At 38.2% G+C, this 20320-nt stretch overlaps 2 protein-coding genes across 5 annotated transcripts in view; one reads left to right on the top strand and one right to left on the bottom strand.

The window, feature by feature from the left end:
* Window positions 1–16012, top strand: part of TRPM5 (transient receptor potential cation channel subfamily M member 5) — a 39882-nt gene extending 23870 nt beyond the window's left edge. The window contains exons 15-24 of the mRNA XM_027888724.1: window positions 1803–2061; window positions 3589–3707; window positions 4237–4369; window positions 6763–6937; window positions 9409–9577; window positions 10260–10438; window positions 11594–11726; window positions 13693–13765; window positions 14612–14702; window positions 15683–16012. Of these exons, the coding sequence (XP_027744525.1) occupies window positions 1803–2061; window positions 3589–3707; window positions 4237–4369; window positions 6763–6937; window positions 9409–9577; window positions 10260–10438; window positions 11594–11726; window positions 13693–13765; window positions 14612–14702; window positions 15683–15783 (1432 nt within the window). The 3' untranslated portion in view covers window positions 15784–16012. The remainder of the gene's footprint in view (window positions 1–1802; window positions 2062–3588; window positions 3708–4236; window positions 4370–6762; window positions 6938–9408; window positions 9578–10259; window positions 10439–11593; window positions 11727–13692; window positions 13766–14611; window positions 14703–15682) is intronic.
* A 2065-nt stretch (window positions 16013–18077) lies between these two features.
* TSSC4 (tumor suppressing subtransferable candidate 4) overlaps window positions 18078–20320 on the bottom strand; it is a 4597-nt gene continuing 2354 nt past the window's right edge. For all 4 annotated transcript variants that reach the window (XM_027888725.1, XM_027888726.1, XM_027888728.1 and 1 more), the window contains one exon: window positions 18078–19920. In XM_027888725.1, coding sequence (XP_027744526.1) covers window positions 18795–19832 — 1038 coding nt within the window. In that variant the 5' untranslated portion in view covers window positions 19833–19920 and the 3' untranslated portion in view covers window positions 18078–18794. The remainder of the gene's footprint in view (window positions 19921–20320) is intronic.

The following is a 20320-nucleotide window of genomic DNA, read 5'->3' as shown; positions in this document are numbered from 1 at the left end:
CATCACACAAAGGAGTGACTGAGCATAGAGAATTTGTTGTTCCCGACCACTCACAGATCTGTGATTCAGAACTGATCCCACCCTATACCTCTTCCCCACACACACACCCCATGCCAGAACCTGGGAGACCACAAGGACTTAAGTCAGGATAAACAGCCTTTGATTGGTACAGAGCCCTCTAAGTGGTTAAATAGTGCTAAATAGCCACTTGCACTAAGCTTGCCCATGATTTAAAGAGAACTTCATAAACACGTGAACAGTGGTAAAGAGAGGAAGCATCATCTGCAGTATGAAGTCCTGGACCAAGTCAGAGTTATTAGGTTCTATTTTCACTTCTGGCATTTAACTGCTGGTATATTGGAGAAAATCATTAGTTCTTCTCTCTCCCTCCCTAACCTATAAAATAGGTGTAAAAGCATCTGCCTCTTGGGAGCTATTTGTAAGCAATATCATAAAGCACTCCCATATCCTGAGTGCAGCATGGTTTGGTCATTACACTGTGTGTTCCAATTGCTATCATCTTCGCAATTTATTTTAACAAGGAGGCTCTCTCCCTCCCAGATCCATTTCAGTATCTTACAGTAAAACTGCAATTATCTGTTTATGATATTAGCCTGTTACCGTGGGAATGTATCTTATGATGTCATAAATTAAGAGATAGTACAGAATCAGGCACATAGAAAAGATTCGCTGCAAGGAGAATTTTTTTCCTTGTAACAAATGTATTTAATAATTAGCAAGACTGTCAGAGGAAATTAAAAAGCAGTAAAGAATCATTGTTTATTTTCTGTGAAGTGAAATTGAAAACATACCCTAGTGTGCACATTCTTTGTTGGAGATGACACCTCTCAGAGTCAGAATCACAGATTAAAGATCCAATAACATCCTTAGCTTACACAGGAGAGCATTTTACGTGGAAACAAATCCTCACACTAAGATCAAATTGCTATCAAATACAGGGAACTTGCATTTTCTGCACAGGATAATTTCCATTGCCAATAGATACCAGTTCATGTTCCAAAACACAGCAAAACAACTGTAGATCTACAGGTCAAATTTCCCTTTGGTTACCAAAATACTTGCATAATTCCACAATACTCAAAGACTACCTTAATACATCATTTATGAGGTCAACTCTTTTTGCTAAAAGGCTTCTACATTGCTTTTTTTTTTTTCAACTTAGTCTAATTTAATCATAAAGGGCAAGATGCCAGTTGTGCAAAGAACTAAAGTATTCCTTCAGTAGTTCTATCAGACTCCAACAAGGATAGTTAAGATGCTTAGTATGATCCTGGATCACGCTTAGTATGATCCAGCATTTTGAGACTGTGTCAAAAGTTTAAAATCACAACAACAACAAGAACTTCTGGCATTCAAACACTGCAAGAAAATTTTAGAATCAAATTAATTAGGAACTGTCTCACAAACTACATTGGCCATTTTCTTTTCTTTCCTATTATTTGGGATGATAAAAAGTAATTAGCCCCCTTCCCCCTCTCCTTGGATATTTGCAGTGTTTGCAGTACATCCTGAAACAGAATGAGATTACCAATGAATACAATTAAACTGAAATAACAAGAATGTGCATTTAAGTCTGATGTGACTTTGTTTTTCAAAACCTTCTTTTTGATTTGAAATATTTCTGCTATGGTAATGTGGTTGCTCTGACTTCTACAGCCTTCCTCTTTGCCACCCCCAGCATCTGCCTCTTACAAGAAGCTTTATATAGAATAATATTGAGCCTATTCCCATGAACTAATTTTGGGAAATTGTCACAAGCCTATATTTTTTTCCACTTGCAGAGGAAATGCTAAATTGGAAAAACAGAACCCTTCTGAAAACACAGCGTGGGCAACATTCATGTTTATCCGGTGGAGAAAATTCTGGAGTGCCCCTGTAACAGTATTTATGGGGAATGTTATAATGTACTTTGCTTTTCTGTTTCTATTTACTTATGTCCTTTTACTGGACTTTAAACCACCTCCACCTGAGGGTCCATCTGTTAAAGAAATTATACTATACTTCTGGGTGTTTACCCTTGTCTTGGAAGAGATCCGACAGGTAAGGGACTTACATCACCTTAGAAATAACACAGTAGAACTTGCAGCAATTTTTTCAATAGATCTGCAATCTGTATAAATGTACAAGCTTGAAGATTTCCAGTGTCAAGTGCAGACTTACATAGGTGAACAATACAGAACTTACCTTATCCAAAACATCTCACCTCTCTCCCAGAGCAAGCTCTTCCTCCACCACATAAACCTATAGCTCCATCTCTGTTTTTTCCATCCAACTCCAGCTGTAGCCAAGTCAACTGAGCTGTCAACATTCAGATATTCTTCACTTTGTGAAGTTGCTTTCTGATTTCCCTCCCCAGAACTAGGTAGGTCCTCCCACTACAAATAATGTAATTTGGAAGTTATAGTCTACACCTGGTAACACAGCAGACAAGTCTACATCCTTTCAAGAGATTCTTCCCCACTGGGGACTGTTTTAAAAAACTCAAGTTAATGTATTCAAATTATTAGCATTTTTCCTAAAATACTGCTCAATGCAAAACATTAGCAGATCTATTCTGGGTTTGCTTTTCTTTAAAAAAACAAACCCACTAACCCTCAAAACCCTTCTCAATTACACTCCCATTGCTGGTTTTGGAGTGTCCTCGGTTTAACAACTGAAATAATGTGTTAACAATGCTGCTAGTGTGTTGCCAACTGTGATTGCTCCTTAGACAGAAAAAATGCAGTTGCAATCGTTCACTCTGAAAGAACCAATAGGTGTTCATTATTTAAGCAAAAGGAACAGAGGACTTTGTTTTAGTTATTACAATTTGTTTTGTTTATTACAATGTATCTGAAATTGTGCAGCAAGGCTATAACTAGAGGAGGACATGGAAAATATCTGGATCAAAGAACATTTAATTATAAACCTGTAAAACATGAAGATTTCCAGGCTAAAACCCAATTAAGAAACCCAACTCCTTGTCTAAATAATCAAATATGCCCTTACTGACAGTTTCAGTACACAAATGCAAATCTGTGTTCGTGCTGTTTAGATAGCAATATCTAGAAACTGAACTATGCCTGGAAGTTCTTGTATTGTTTAACAGCTTGAATGCTGACTCAATCATAGAATGGTTTGGATTGCAAGTGACCTTAAAGATCATCTGATTCCAAAACCTCCTGCCATGGATAGGGACACCTTCCACTAGACCAGATTGCTCAAATCCCTGTCCAACCTGGCCTTGAACACTTCTAGGGCTGGAGCAACCACAACTTCCCTGGGCAACCTATTCCAGTGCCTCGACACCCTTAGAGTAAAGATTTTCTTCTGTAAAAATCTTAAATCAGGCCTCAAAAATTCTGAAGACTATTACCACAAGACTAAAAGTATTTTTTTCTTTTTTATCCAGCTTCTGTGCTTTAGGATAGTAAACTGAGCTTACGTTTTCAAGCTTTGTTTTTCCTTATTACACTAGGAATTTGGTTTTGTTTTCTATAATGAAAGAGAGAAAGGAAACGAGTGTTATGTTAAAGCTCACAATGAAATAGTGAAATGGGTCAATAACTGATTATTTCCCTTTTTCAGAGTTTCTATACAGATGAAGACACAAATTTAATAAAAAAATTTAAACTGTATGTGGAGGATAACTGGAATAAATGTGATATGGTGGCCATCTTTCTCTTCATAATTGGGGTAACCTGCAGGTAAATATTTGCTCCATGTGATGTGGACAGAGTCAGTAGCAAGGGCTATGTATATCAGCTGACATCAGTGTCTCATGTGCACATGAGGACAGGCTGTGACATTTATTTCTACAAACTTTGATATGTGTTTCTGCAATAGGAGCCTCTAAAATTCTGTTGAAATCACAGATATTACTCCAGAGACCAAAAAAAGACATACTGATATATTCAAATACATGTACTGAAAAGCTCTGCTTTATGTGTTTGTTTGTTTTTGGAAATCACTTTTACTCAAGTTGTAATGTTTTTGTTTTATTTTTTAATAAATCTCATTCAAGCCATGAGAGAGAAAACAGTGTTCCTCCACCTTTTGGCTGCTTCTCATCAACCTACAGATATTATGCCAAGTTCATCTTACAGGCTTATGCAACCACAGCCCCAAAACCTTCTCCTAAGTAGGCTGTGCCCTGAACCTTAGTGTTGTATTTGAGAAAATACTTCTCAGCAGTATTTGCAGAGATCTGATATTTCATTTCATGTGTTCTTGCAGGATGCTGAACTCAACTTTCCAAGCCGGCCGTACAATACTTGCCATTGATTTTATGGTGTTTACACTTAGACTTATACATATTTTTGCAATTCACAAACAACTTGGACCAAAGATCATAATTGTGGAAAGGATGGTAAGAGTGCAGCGTCTCTTGGATAAATACCTGTGCCTTCTAAGAAATGGAGAGTAGGAAATCTTCTCTTTAGAAAGGAAATCAGTTTATAATCTATTTTTAATGCTCGTTATTTTGCATAGTACCCTGAGTATTAGATGCAATGTTTGAAATAGATCCCTCTAAAGAGCTCTGTAGTGTAATAAGTTGGTCCAAATTTACTAATCCTTGTGTCTTACCTAATAATTTATACTCAGATCTGGCAAACAGAGAGTAGAGAATCTTTGACTTACTGGTCTTCCTCTTACTTCCTAAGCTGTCTGTATCCAGAGGAAAGACAGATGACAGGCCATGCACAGAAGGGCAGGGCTTCCACTGATTGACTCTGCTCTGCCTCGGGAAACAGATCATGTTTTTTGCAACAACAGTGGAAAAAAAAGAATCCATGAAAAAGGGTAGTTAAAAATTTTCCACAGGAATTATTTTTACTTGTACTTTTTAGCTCCAAGTTACAATGAAAACATACTAGTACTTTGTAAGCATATGCTGGAAGATGTTGACAAAATATTTTTATTTATTACCACTCTACTGCAGGAAAAGAGACACTGGGACTACAGCTACTGTGCTTGGGTACGCATTGGTATATTGAAGTAGCTTTTTATTTAGGCAAGTTAATCCTCTAGGTCAATTAGCTCATGCTAACCGATTAATAGAGTTCATCTAATTGTAAGTGCTATTATAGAGTTACAAATATTTGATTTGTGACTCACAGCAGAACTCAGTAAAAGCTCTACAGTTTAAACAAGCCTATACATTGAATAAACATAACTAGCAAGCTGTTTGGATTTGTCTACAAATGCAATAAATGGAATTCTAACATGACATTTGGTTGAAGTAGCAAAAGGGTAAATGGCAAATAAATATTTACTCTTGATCATTATCCAGCATACTTCTATTGTAAGGGAACAAGTCAGACCTACAGCTCCTAACTCTTCCTTTGCCGCATACCAAGCTAAACCAGGGCTTTGAACGAATACATTGACATGTCTACTTTGTTGGCATCTGAAGTCACACAAGATATCATATGGATTGAGAAGATCCAAATAAGAACATAAACAGCAGCCTAGACAAAACCACAACATGAGACCTTTCATATTCCCCCCATCCAAGCCAACACAATGCCTTAGCTTTGGTAGTTCAACGTTGAACCTTACGTCAAATGACAGAACAATGAAAATTACTTCAGTAGAGGAAACCTTTTTAAAAGATTCATCAAGGGAATACAAGCAAGATCATTTCCTTTACTCAAACAGAGAAGCAGTCCAAGATGATCTCTTGCTGTTTTTCTTCTTCATAACCTTGCTACAGAATTGCTGAAACAGGTCTGGTAGCTTTTAATATGTCAGAACAATGCCAGAACAATGCCCGTTCACAGAGAGACTGCAGATAGGAAAACAATATATCCATACCTGCCACCACTCTCACATCAGTATGGCACAATTACAGTCATGCATCATTGCTGAATTTTAAATCATCCAGAAAACAAAAGAGATTGATGAAAGTCAGAGAGACTGTCTTGCCTGGTTTAGAGACCCCGTTTCTTATTAGAACTCCAAGTAGCATCCTGGAGGTCTGAAACGCCTATGCTTTTGGGTAACTGTACAATCCAATAATCTAATTGAAATGAATGTACAGTCCCTAATGAACTCTGTCAGATTAGATGGGAAGGGGATGAAGTGTTCCTCTTCCACCAGGGAAAAATTATTGCAATTGAAATGCATATTAGATTATTTTTTTTTAAGTAAGTGTTTTAGGATTCAATTACTTCTGCTCCTGTAAAGAAACACAATGTTTAAAAGCAGGAAGACCTGAAAACAATCCTTTAGATGCATCACTTAGTTTGAAAACTGAAGACAAAGGCAACCTGATCCTTGCAGACTTCGCTGTCTGCTCTCTCAGTGGTTCGGTATTCATCAATGAGCAGGATTCATCAATTACCAGGACTCTCTGCTGCAGCAGAACTCTTGTAATTGGCAGTAAAGCAGTCCATAGCACTGAAATATCTCATGGAAAATATGCATTTAAAGATACGGTGAGATTGACTTAAAAGATAAAATGTGTTTCATTTTTAAATGTTAGATGATTGGAAAGCAAGGTTTTAGTTTAAAACATGTCTTTATCTAAATGAGCTATCAAAGAAAAATGCTTATTACAGGCCAAGAACAATACGAAAACAGCAAGGTCAGGAGAGGAATTCTGTGCCTGGAACTGTATCGTATTCCACCTCCTTTAACCTAAACAAGCTTGTAAAGAAACAGAATTATTGGGACCATATTCATACAGAAAGACCACTGTTCTTTGACTATGACACCACAGTCACTGCTCCTTTTCTCCCCACCCCCTCTATTTTTCAGATGAAGGACGTTTTCTTCTTTCTGTTCTTCTTGAGTGTGTGGCTCATTGCCTATGGTGTGACAACTCAAGCTCTACTTCATCCCGATGACAGACAAGTGGAATGGATATTCAGAAGGGTGCTTTATCGTCCCTACCTTCAGATATTTGGCCAGATTCCACTGGATGAAATAGACAGTAAGGAAATTTCTTTCCCCCTAACTTGGCCTTTTTTAATGCACACTTCTGATTAGAGCATAGAATTCCTTCCAAGTATTGTCTCTTTTAATTTTACCTTTTTTTAATCTTAGTCCTACAGGACAAAGTTTTCACCTTACTATGACATAAATAGTAGATTTTCAAAGAGATAACGTGCATTGTGGAAGTACAAGAGATCATAAGGGTAGGGCCTATTTAGACAAAGTCTCTGAAATCACACAAGGATTTGCAATTTTAAAGGCTGGCATACCTCCTTTCACTTCCATCCATTTCCATCCAGTTTACCTTGACCCAGATAACCCTGTGTAAACTGAAATAATAGCACCTCCATACATTTTGGCAGTAGTTTAACGTGACAGTGTTAAAACAGTGCTGCTCTGCCCATAAGCAAACACATTTTAGAATAAATATTCCTCTAGAGCATTTATTTACTCTGCAGATAAAGCTGCCCAAATCAAATAAAGGTAGTAATTGCTTATGTGCAACATTGCAAACAAAACAACATAAAAATAATCATAAGACACAGAAATAATTAGACATAAAAGTTCAAAGGCAACATTTCTGATAGGCAAGCAGGTGAAATACATAATAGGTCATCTCCCAAAGAAGTCTGAAGTAACACCACAGCATTTAGCCAGAATAACAGTGCTAAATGTCAGTGGCAATAATGAAGTAGGATTCAAACTTAGATTAATATAAATGGAACAAAAAAAACCCCACTCATACACAGAAGCAAACTGGTAAGTATTCTTTCATGTTCACTCTGCTTAATAAGAAATTAGAAAAGCCAAAAAAGTCTGAGTGAGACAAGAGAGCAGGGGTGTGCTTCATCTCACTTAGTTTCAAAAGCCTATAGTGTAAGCATGTACAGCACAATCAGTCACTCTTATTTCCATTACAGTAATTGGAGAAACAAATATTTCTGGAATAGGATTCACCTCATTTGGAAAAAGGTCATATGTAACATTCCCTAGAAATGTGTGTTTCTCTCCATTAAAATTCCAAATGGTGTCTTCACCTGGATAGATAACTGGCTAAAAGAAATGGAGAAAAAAAAAATAATCAATTGTATGGGCAGCTTCCTGCAGGGAGTAATTTGTCCTGGGAACCTCTGGGACTTATTCTGTGTAACATCTTTATGAAACACACGGAAAAGGAGATGGGTAATGAGGAGAACAAAATTTGCTGACAAAACTACATCACTGCGTAGTAAAGATGAAAACTGACACCTAAGAGATGCAGAGGAGCCCCGTGAGTGCTAAATCATCAAATGAAATTCGGTGTAGATAAGTATAAGGTGAAAGCAGTTCCAGCCATGGTGAGCTTTGATATAACTAAATGCTCTAATGAGTATGACCTGGGGTTATCTGTGGCAGCTGAAAAAAGAATTACTAGGGAAAAAATGGAAAATGAAAAAGTAAATATCATTATGCTACTCCAAGTTTGTGGATTTAATTCATAGCTGGAAACAGACTACAGCACCAGGCCCCTAGTCTGATGCAGTAGAACCAGATGTTCTTCCTAGACTTGACTGCAAGCTCAGATACTCAAAGCAGTTTAAATTTACAATAAGGAACCCCAATCCCAGTTTTACTGAGTTTTCTCCTCTAATGCACATACCAGCATAAGAACTGTGAAGACACAAGAATGTAGGGGAACACAGACTCAGAGGTGGTTTGACTTTGAGAACTCAAAACTAGTCTAAAAAGGATCCAGTCCTTTCAATACAATCCCCTTTTTGATGAATGCTACTAAAAAAAACATCTACGACAGCCATCTTGCCACTAAATGAGCAGCCAAGTTGTGGAGGTCTGCACTGTCCTAGGGTTGCAAATGTATTGCATGATAAAGCAATGTCTCTTCATGTACACAACATGATTACATTTTCTCAAAATTAAAGACATTGGATGTTAGTGCACACAAACGATCTTTCAACTGCAAGAAAGTTCTGTAGCTCAAGCAATCAAAGAACTGCCCTGCTGAGGTAAAGAGAGTCTCATATTTATGGTCCTGCTAGTAGTCAACAAGGGCAGTACAAAAATACTACCACAATATTTGGTTTAAGCTTTTGATGATTGTAAAATATTCAGAACAAAATTGTTCTAGTGCTCACATGCAACCAATTTTAAATCTCATTTTAGTAATCAGTATCATTATTGACCTTGATTTCTATTTTAACAGTAAAGGTACAAAATATACACATCCATCCATGCCACTAGTTCTTAAAGAAAGACATCTTTAGAGGTGTTAATTCAGTTTTTATTTGCACTGAAATAGCTATGAAATGCATTATTCAAACCTCAGGAACAATTTGTAATTCTTGCTGTTCTTTGCTGAAAATCAGAGATCTTGGTCACCAAAATGCAAAGCTTTTGTCCCCACACTATGAGAAACATGTGGCAGTAGGATTTGTCAAAACTACTCTTTTATTTCTCTATCTTCCTTTGCAGCATCACGAACATATCCCAGGAACTGCACATTTAATCCACTGCAGATTCTGCAGGAGAACACACCATCGTGTCCTAATAGCTATGCCAACTGGCTTGTCATACTTCTGCTGGTCATCTTTCTACTAGTCACAAATGTCCTGCTTATGAATCTCCTGATTGCAATGTTCAGGTAAGAGATATTACCAAGTATCAAGACAGAGAATGCAAAGGTTTAAGTGAATGCCCACATTTACTACATTGCTGTTGGCTACTCATCTTGCAATTTTCCTCATAAATACTACTTGGGGATTGATAGGCAGAATTCTGTGATCATATAGCTCAAGCTCTCATCATCCTCACTCTAGCCACATTGAAGATAAGAAGAAAAGAAGCCTCTTTTACTGCTAAAACATCAATTAAGCATGCATAGAATGGTCTGGGTCCCTGGCTGTGCTGCAACACAAGTCTGCAGGTGCAAAGCAGCCATAAACTTGGCAGACTTAACAGTGGATGATTTGCACATAAGGGAAATGCTTGTTGTCAACACAGCTAATAATGATTCATTTGGTTGAAGGACTGATGTGGTATGTTTGCTGATCTTTTCTGAGTGAAATAGATTTACCTTTCTTTAAAAAAAAAAAGAAACACAACAAAACCAAAACGAAACAAATATATCTTTTAACATTTGAAGACTGCAACTGCAATTATTTTAATACCTACGAATTTGCACAAACTTTAGATGGAATTAACACTACTTGCTGAGCTTGCTGTTTCTTTTTTAAGGTAAAGATGGGACTGAAGTTTGTATCAATAATCGTTATCTTGTTGTGGTCAAAACAGTTATATACTTTTGTTTTCCCCTCCAATTACAGTTATACTTTTCAAGTTGTTCAGGGCAATACAGACATCTTCTGGAAAGTTCAGCGCTACAACCTGATTATGGAATATCACGGCCGTCCTGCCTTAGCACCACCATTTATCATTATTAACCACATAACTCTGGTTCTCAGAAGACTCTTCAACAAAATGGAACATAAAAAAACCCATCTGGGTGAGTTGCTAACAAACATCTGGCAACAGGAGACCCTGACCCTTTATTTTTAACAAAGAGTGCCAGGAGATGACAAATGAAAAATTAAGGTTTATAATGTAAACAGTTTCCCACAATGCATTTCTTTATGCATCATAGTTATTACAATATAAAACAGGTTAAAGGGATTTGATTTCTGAAAATAAAGCAATTGATAGGTTTAAAGAATAGCTATTTCATTTGCTCCTGAATTTTAATAATTATTAAGTATGGGTAACCCTATAAACAAATACCAAGTCTAAAAATCTACCAAGATCAATGGAATTTCCCAATATAGAGACATGGAGAGAGAAAAAGCACTCTTAGAGAAATGATGGTGTCTTAACAGTTATAATGAAAAGGGCAGATGAAGTTCAGATAAATACAGAAGGGGCTTTCTACCATGATGGCAAACTTGGTAGTGTCTCATAATAAGCCTGTTTACTCCTCATGCACAGGGTGATGATAGGCTTTGGAGCAGAACTGCTCTCAGACTAGACCAGTTCATAGCCCCCTAACTAAGCTCCCTGTCAGACACACTCCTTCTGGCTAGCAAAGCGTGCTGCTGGAGATTCTTCAAAGAAAAGAATTCCTTTTTTCCCCTAAGAAAGCAAGTACATGGAGCATGCAGCAAGTGTGCCCTTTTACCAGGAAGATGCAAAACTATTATGTTCCATTCAAAACACGTGTGAAGTTTAGGTCTGTTGTTGGCTTGAACACTGGACAGCAACACCAGCCTTTCTGTTTCAAGGTGGAGGGATTTATTCACAGTTTGTCCTTCCTGTTTATAATTGGTCTAGTGAACAAGCGCAGATGCACTTTAAGTTCAGCTCATTGAATACTTTGGGGCTAAAATATGACACCCATTAGGCTTGTAGATGAGTTTAAATGAAACACAAAAAATTGGTTATGCTGTTCTCTAGAAAATTCAGGAGTCATATCTAACTGCAAAAAGGTTTCCTGCCTGCCATCACAAGAAAAAAAAGGTATGAAATACTTACTTCATTTTCATAACATGACCGCTGCAGTTACAAAGGGTCTGCAATAAGACTTCACTTTCCTTTAGCATATCAGCCTTTACTGCTAGTAGAACAGAAAAGGGAGTTAAATATAACTCTTAATGTATTTTTCCTACAGAAAGAGATCTTCCAGTGGGCCTAGATCAAAAAATCATAACATGGGAGCTGATGCAAAAGGAACATTATCTCATAAACCTTGAACAAGAAAAGAAAGAAAGCAATGAAGAAAGGCTGAAGGCCACATCTAATAAGTATGTTATTCTGACCCATAGTAAGTGTAACTTGCAAGTCCAGCTTTGAATGAGACGAACACTGAAGTGCTTGTAAAGCTTATACGAAGGGTCCAACTGGAACGCACTTAGGAAATACACAGTCCATGAAAAAATGTGAGAGGCCTCCATCACTACATTACTAGAAGAGTTTTTGTCACTCTTGAAGTATGTGCAATTATAGACCTGTAAGTTCCAGCCAAATCTGCAGTCAGGTTTAATGAAAATTAAATTCATGAAGAAATGGTGGAAAAACAGTTCGTTTGCTATGCTGCAGCACATGTACTTTCATCCCCTGTAGGAATGCAATGCAACACAGGCTTTTGAATGAGACTTTTTAACGGCTTAGACTTCTGAATGAAAGGTTAAGATACCTTGAATTAGCCTCAGCCCACAGATGCAGAAGAACAAATATTTATGGCTTTATGGCATGACTTGAATCTCCATTTATGTACTTCTATAAAATATCTCCCTACTAAGAATGCCACTTAAATTGGTTTAGTATGCTAAAGTCCCAAGTTAGTATTCAGAGGTTTAAACCTTTCAGTGAGACACAAAGTAGTTATATGCAGGGGAAACAAACATCTAAGGCAATACAGAAAGCCAGACAGCAGAGCACTCTTTAAAAAAGTTTTTAACACCTGTTCCAGCTGTTTCCTCTTATAATAAAACTGACTTCAAATAGAGGGACAGTGGGTGTGAAAGTTACCATAAGAAGAAAGTTCCATGGAAATGTTCTTGTGCTGTCTTCTTTCTTTCAAAACAAACCTCCATCTAACTCATAGAATAGCTGGAGACCAGAATAGTGTCCTCATGTATTCTTATCCCTCTAATTTACATGGACCCTCAATTCATAATAATTTAGAATGATTATATTGGTTTAAGCTTTACTCTCATAAGCAGATCACTGACAAACCCCAGGAGTGAGAGTTTAATTGTTCAGAAAAGCAATAAGTATGTGTATAATTGTTTTCAAACAAAAGGCACTATTATATTCTTTTCTAGCTTTAAAGCCAGAATGCTTTAAAGATGGTACATCGTAGGTGAGGTTACTTGGAGTGGAAAAGTGAGGATCTTTCCAGCTTCCCAGTATTTCAGGTATAGCAGAGCCAGAAAGAGACGAGAAAAGATTTAGATTAACATCACCAAACCCATGGCTTTTTATCTTTGCTCCTAGGTGGTAGCGCTGTTTTTGAAATCTTATGAAACCCTCAGAAACTGATTCTTTGAACTTTGCACTGAATCAACCTAAAAATGCATTAGACCCGCCCAGCAGCAGGTTTTTCATATAGATGTGATTGGAACATAATCTGTTAAGAGGGAAACTTCGAAATAAGTAGCTAGGAGAAACCAGAGAGGGATTTGCCAAGCCTATGGGGAATCAGATGCTAAGAATAAGGAACTGATGGGAGAAGTGGTAGGTAAAGGATGCAGAAAGCATGTGGATAATTCCATGATTTGGAGGCACTATGTGGAAGTTCCCTACACAATCCCTTTAAACTGCATGAAAAAATGGATTTCAATATCAAGCCAGTTCCCAAAAAGGAAACCTTGTGTAAATTTTAAGTGGGTTCTCTCTCCTGTGTAGGTAGAAAATATTGTGGCCTCAGTTTTCACACCAGGATCAGTTTTCATTTGGTACAGGTGGGAGAGCCACAGGAGTGGCTGAAGAGACAGAAGGCTCCTTTCTGCTGCCCTTGAGTTCCACAGCACCTGGGGCTAAGTGGCCCTCACCAGAAGCTGAATTGCTGCTGTGATTTGTGTCATTTTATGAGTCCCTGAGCAACAGGTACATGAGAGTGTTCCAGAGATGCTGCTCTGTCCAATAAATACTTCTTGGAACACTTCAAAAGGACAAAGGGTCTCTGGGATGTCTGAGCAGCACAGAATGCAGCGAGGGGCCATGGCTCTTCCTTTTCGCTCAGTGTGTTCTGCTTTGTTTCCACAGAGTGGATAATTTGTCGAAATATTTTAGTGGCTTGAAAGAACAAGAAAAACGGTTTAAAGTTCTGGAAGCCCAGGTAAGTAATAGTTTTATAGGCATTTGTTTCAGCTTTAGGATTTCAACATATTTCTCATTTAATAGCGGTTTGGCAGACCCTATTTAGGGACAAAAGGAAGGAGAAATGGATCTGTATGATGGTTTCACATTCCTTATTGTTTGTCTGGTGATATACATATGTAAAGAAACATTTCTGACCACTGGTAGAAAGGAGCAAAGGGAATACAGCATTTCTTGCTCTCTTTGGTAGTTTACTTTAAAAGTGGTTAATTCCTTTGTTAAGGATGCTTCTGGAACGAAATGCTTCATCTTTCCCCCCTCCTCCCTCCCCCCCCCCAGTCTTCTCCTAACCTTTTCTTTCTTTAAAACTGTCAGCTTGGAAAATAGCCCTGTTCTGTCTAATCTGACCTAATCTTCATGGACATCAGTTTTTCTAATTTTCTCAGATACCAGGTACCAGCATCTCAAAGGGAAGCGTCTAACATACAATCATGAAACGCAAATAATAGCAGGAAACTCTGTCTTTCGCTTCTGATGACAAACCCTTGAAATATAAACAAACATTTCTTAATCAGCCTGAAAATGCTCAGCATTACCAGGTGCTATGTAGCACAACTGCTATTGTTTTCTTTATCTCTACACTCTCCAGTGTAATTTTGGCCTTGCTGAAAGTTCCTTATCTTAATACTCCTGTTACAGTTTCCCTCCCCGCTCTTATCCATTTTATGGCTTCCTGAAAAAAGTCATGTTATACAGGTCCAACAGGAACACACAAGTAATGCTTTAGTAAGTTTGTGCCAGCTTGAGATAATGCAATACACTCAGAAAAAAAGGGGAACGTATCTAATCAGTACCTATTTTGTAGATTTGTTATTGTACAGCTGTTATCTCCTCCGTGGCAGAGGTCTTAACCAAAAAGAACCTCCTGAGCACCCAACCAGCTCCAAACTATTCTTGTAAGTATTGAAAATAATTATGGATAAGCTAATTAATACAGTTGAACAATATAGTTAAAAAAATTGCAAGGGGAAAGAAAGGATTGGAAAATAACCACATAAGGAGATACCTAGAAGTAATGGGAATATAAGCAAGGAACAGAATACTAATACTTTAAAATGAAAAAAATCACCTTTTGCAAAATACATTTAGAAGCTTTGGGGAAAGGACTGTCACTGTGAGTCAGAATAATCTCACCCAACTTCAAGCACATAAACAAGTATCTATTTGCCACAGAGGGGGTTTCTTGAGTCAATGAGATAGTCCTACTGAAGTATTACCAAAATATTTAATATGGATAACAGTAATCATAAAAAATAAAAATTGAGCAAGTCTTCTACTTTGTTTTAAGGATCTTGTTCAGTGTCCCAGGGTTCCTCTGTTTGGAGTTTAGAATATTAGACAGAAAAAGACTATTTCTCAGCCACTGCAGGATATCCAAAACAGTAAAGATTTTGGATATTCTTCTTAATGATCTATTTCAATATCTACCTATTGCTATCTATTACACAAAACACCCTCCAAAACCCATAAACTGAATATCTATATACTACAGGGGAAAAAGAAGTAACTGGATAATTCAACAAAGCGGTGACATGACAAGACCTCAGGTCACTCAGACTTGAGCTAACTTCGAGCTTTACTTAATTCTGTCAGAAGCTTATAAAACCCTTATGTGAATTGCTTCATTATCAGCATTCAGTAGGAAAACCCATCCTGTAGCAGGCTCCCCAGGCATTTTAATACCATAACTGCACAAAAATCAGAAACTTAAACAGCTGAAAAATAAACCTGTGTTTATCATTTGCTGATCAAATGCAAAGTAATAGAATCTACAGTATCTTTTTTCCAACATTTTAAAGTTTTGTAAGCAATTGCTGTTATGTTCCCTTTCTCCTAAGGCTTTTAAACAAACACATGACTTTTACAACTCTATTAGGTGTGATGAATGCCAACACAGAATGGCCTTTGCCAGAAAGAAGTGAAAGAGAAGAGCATGCAGATCAGTTTGAGAATGACATCGCATACATCGATAATTAAATTTATTCTTATTTCTTCAGATTAAACCTTTTGTCCAACTGAACTACTGCAGAAGTAAAAACCTGATCTCATGAAGTCCTAAGGGCCAGCTCTCAAAGCCTTTACAGTCAGCACTGTCAATGGTTGAGATCACTGAGGATTTCTTGATCTTCCTCCTTCAATTTTTGGGCTTTCTTTGCCCCTGCTCATAGAGTGGTTTTCTGCAACACCATTCCACAGACAGCACTAAAAACTTTCTCCTCCAGGGTGACTCTACCACTTTATTTTCCAAATACGATCTGCATTCTGTTCTCCAAATACCACACCCTCAATCCATTGTCATCACTGCCAATTTCCACACTTCTCTGTTTAAGGGAGGGTCCCTTTGGAAGGGTGATCATTTATGCACTAAAAACCAAGCCCCTTCCTTGGCCAAGAAAGCAAGCTTGTACTTCTGAGTTGCTTAGAAAGGAAATCGTGAAATATTTTCCACAGGAAAGGGCCTGGGATACTGAACTATTACAATCCATACAGTTCCTGGAGTTCCTACAACCCTTAAACAACTGCATTCAGAGTCTCCTCTTCCCACGCTGGCTCCTGTGAGGTATTCCTCTGCTGGTATTCCTTACTGAGAGCTCCTCACTCATTCCCAGAAACTGGAAGTCTGTTGCTTGATCCTCAAGTGTGTAGTGGCTTGCACTCACTTCCCAAACACAAAGTGGGTGACTCTGCCACAGTCAGATCCCCAGCCACTTGATTTTTTTATCTAATGCCTGATCGTGGCTGCTGCCAGCTTCCTGTTGTAAAGGAGCCTTTGCCCTGTACCACACTGCATGGAATGCTGCATCCACACCTAAGTGGTTTTCTGATTACATTTTACTTTTCTCTCTCAAAGGTCAGGGGAAAAAAAAAAAGTCACTAGGAGACTTTAAACAAGAATGTGTACCAAGAATTATCTCACAAACTACGAATTTGGACTGTTTGTGGTTTTTTTTCATTACTTACACTGGCTTGTACATTTTTTAGCATGCAAAAGCTTGCTGGCTTTATTAGTATTCTGTATGAAAAGATACACCAGTAAAATTAATACTGTTCTTCAAGGGGCAATTTCTTTGATATGATATAAACAGCATCAGAACGGGGAAGTACTGGGCTGTATCTTGTCTTACACTGACAAGCTTCAACTGCATTTCCTCACGCATATAAGATTGCTTCTATGCAATGTAAATGTAGGTTGCACAAAAGCTGTTACCAAAGACAGAATAAAAAATAAATCTCAGCTCTGACAAAAATCCCTTTCAGAAATGAGTCTTTTATCAACAGATATTAATCTTGTTATAACGGCTTCATAAAACAGGCATTTGTCCAGTTTATTCACCCTAGGCAAGCACAAATCATAAACCCACTAAGTCTGCACTGAGCTACGTTTTCTTGTTAAGAAGTAATAGGTATCTTACAACCAGCATGCCCTGCTCTAGGCAGCAGCTTCCACTTTGAAATGGCTACCACTTTCATTGTGATCAGCACACTAATTATCCACTGGAAACAAAAATCTATCCATTTGGAATTGTTACGTCCCACTCATATGCACTGTAACAACCAACGCATCTACCAATGACCCCCTTAATTAATGTGCATCCAACTGTACACTCATTCTGCTCTTACAAGGTGAATTTCAAAAGACGGAGCACAACTGCTCATTTTACGTTGTTTTCTGCTTGTTCTGCCAAATGATGCATCTGTTCAAACACAAAGACCCCCTCAAGTGATTTGGGACTACCAGTCAATTACTGGTAAGATGGACCCCCCTCAGAGAAGTCACCCCCTCAAATACCCTTCCAGGTTTGAGCAAGCACAGCCTACCAAGAAATATCACAAATTCTTAAGAAGTCATCTTTCAATACATTTATAAGTATTACCATTGGGTTGGTTCATTTAGAATACTGGCAATAAAATGTCAGAATGTCAGAACTGAACTAATTTGAGTTTCAAATCATACAACCTTTCGAAGTATTTAATCTTTCAACCTTATTTATTAAATTTACTGCATTGCACATAAAACTACTATATTTGACATTCCTTACAATGTGAATCACTGTATGAGATGATTCAACCCATGTGGGGATTATAAATTGAAAAATGATTGAAAATGTTAAAAATGTGAATTTTAGAATCTACAGGACTTGATGGAGAAGTTAACAAGATTGTAAACTTAGAGTAACACTAAAAGGTTTTCAAGATAATTCTCAAATAAACTGAGTATTTGTTAAAACTTCGACTGCTGCATTACTCAACATGGTTCAGAGATGAAGAAATCAAGCTATAACCAAAAGTTTATTGCATCACATAGAACAAAAAAGTATCCAGTTCTGGTATAAATATCTCATTCCTGCAAATACCCCAATCCACTCACAGAATCAGTGTGGAAGCAGCTCCCCCTGGAAAGGACATAAAAATGTGCAGATCAAGGATAATCATATCATCATAATATAATTGGGTACTGTTGTGCTTTCAATGGCAATGAGAGAAGGATGTTTTTAAAAAAGGTTTTCTTCCCTGGGACAGGACCAGGAGAAACCACGCCTTGTGGAAGACTAAGTTTTATTTTCACTGTTTAAAAATCTCTACATAATGAGCTCATCACCTTTTCCCCAGGATTCCAGAGGATTTGGGAACAACTCTTAAAATTGGGAGTTACTAGGAAGACTTGCAGCCTTTTAGCTAACACTTCTTTTTCTTTGGATACTTCAGCTCCAGATCAAGCCTAAGGGAGCTGTGAAAGCAAACAAAGCATACCTTATTCTCTCCTGCTAGGGTGCAACTATCCCACACCCACAGATTTCTCCTGAACAAAAAGTCTGGAGTTAATTTTAGGTAGCTTAATTTCCAACAATATAAAATGTTCTTGGTGGCTACGACACAAATCGTTGGACAAAAAGTTATGACATGGTTTTCAGAACAGAAAAGAAAGAAAGGTAAAAATATGAACAAGACAATACAAGTCCTTGGATGCCTCCAATGTGCTTCATCCTTCAGGACTCTTCCTCCTCCCCTTCATCATCTACTTTAGATCGGAAATTTTTCCTATTCTTTTTCTTACTGCAGTGGAATCCAACTGTTTCCACTGATGGCCCTTCAGCTGCACCACTAAACCTTGCACTCAGCTTATCTTGATTCTGGTCCCCTTCCATCATGCACTCCTCCTTCTCTGTTGCCTTTCCACTGTCACTGTACAAGTGGCCCAGCTCTACCTTATCTTCTTCCCTCAAGTCATCAGTCTTCTTAAGAGATTTTCCTTTCACATCTGTCTTCATCTGCTTCTTATGATCCTCCCCTGTTGATCTTTTCTTTTCAAGTCCATCAACACCTCTTTTAGTTGGTTTGGTGAAGACAATCCTCCCAGATCCGCAGCTGGAAGGGTCTTGGTTGAAGTACGGGGTGTAGCTATCTTGGGTAGCTGAGCTTTGTTCCTCCCCTCTTTTCTTCAAACCCTCTAGAAATTCCATGGCCACTGCCCTGTTAGTCTTGTCACTAGACTCTGAAACTCCCTCTAGGCTGTATTTAGTCCAGCGCTCTGGGTGTGCCACATAGTCAGGCACTGCAGGAGAGGTTTTGGGAGCCAGCACTGGTCTGGCTTGCTTTCCCATGTTTTCTGGAACCATGTTACCTGAAACTGTGGTTGGAGGCAATGGACGCTTAAACCTCCCATCAACAACGTTATCTTCAGGCATTGATGGCACAGACAACTTGGCTGCCTCTTCCAGGCAATCAAAAATGCTCTGGCTACGGAGAGAGAACGTAGAACTCATGCCCCTCAGATGGAACGGCTGGACTGGAGAACTGTGACTGCTGTTTGAAGAGTCAGGGGTCTCCCCTGATCTGTAATCCCCATCATCTACAGATGGCTCATCAGGAGATATTGTATCAACTTCTGCTTCACCTGCTAATCCCAGATCATCAGAGTCAGAATCGCTGAGCGACACTGTGTCTGAGGGCAGAGCTCCTTCATAGTCTCTGGCACCACCAGCCACTATCCCCAGAAAGGGTTCACCTGCCTCCTGGTCTCCCATCTTCGAGCTGTCACTCCACTGAGGTCTTTGATGTAGGCCCAGGAACAGCTGCAAATACAGTTTTCCAAATGCCCGGTGAGTTTAGTGCCTAAAATACAAAGGAGCATAAAAACTTTACTGTGAAATGAGAACCAAGTATGAGACCATCATTCTGTGCTGTGCAAAATAATTATGACTGCAATATAACAGACAACGGTACTTTAGGGATTCCTAAGCAATTTTCCTTCAAATGAAAACGTTATTTAAGGAACAAATGCACATTAAAATTAAAGATTTACTCAAGACTGAATACAAGAATATGAAGTAATTAAAAATAGTGCTACAAACCAAATTTCATTGTAGGTCCAATTTCTGAAAGACAAATATAAAGCTTTTGAGCAAATCCGAGTCCCACGTAACTGTCTTATGCATCTTCCAAGAGACAGCAATGACCAAATAACACCCTGTGTTTATTCATACGGTATAAATCCACAAAAACACATCCTAAT

This window comes from Empidonax traillii, unplaced genomic scaffold, assembly GCF_003031625.1.
Source record: "Empidonax traillii isolate 1590-97213 ecotype Southwest subspecies unplaced genomic scaffold, ASM303162v1 scaffold245:size1430315, whole genome shotgun sequence".
Taxonomy (NCBI): Eukaryota; Metazoa; Chordata; class Aves; order Passeriformes; family Tyrannidae; genus Empidonax; species Empidonax traillii.
The sequence above is the reverse complement of the archived record's forward strand: the minus strand, read 5'-3'. Positions and strand labels throughout refer to the sequence as shown.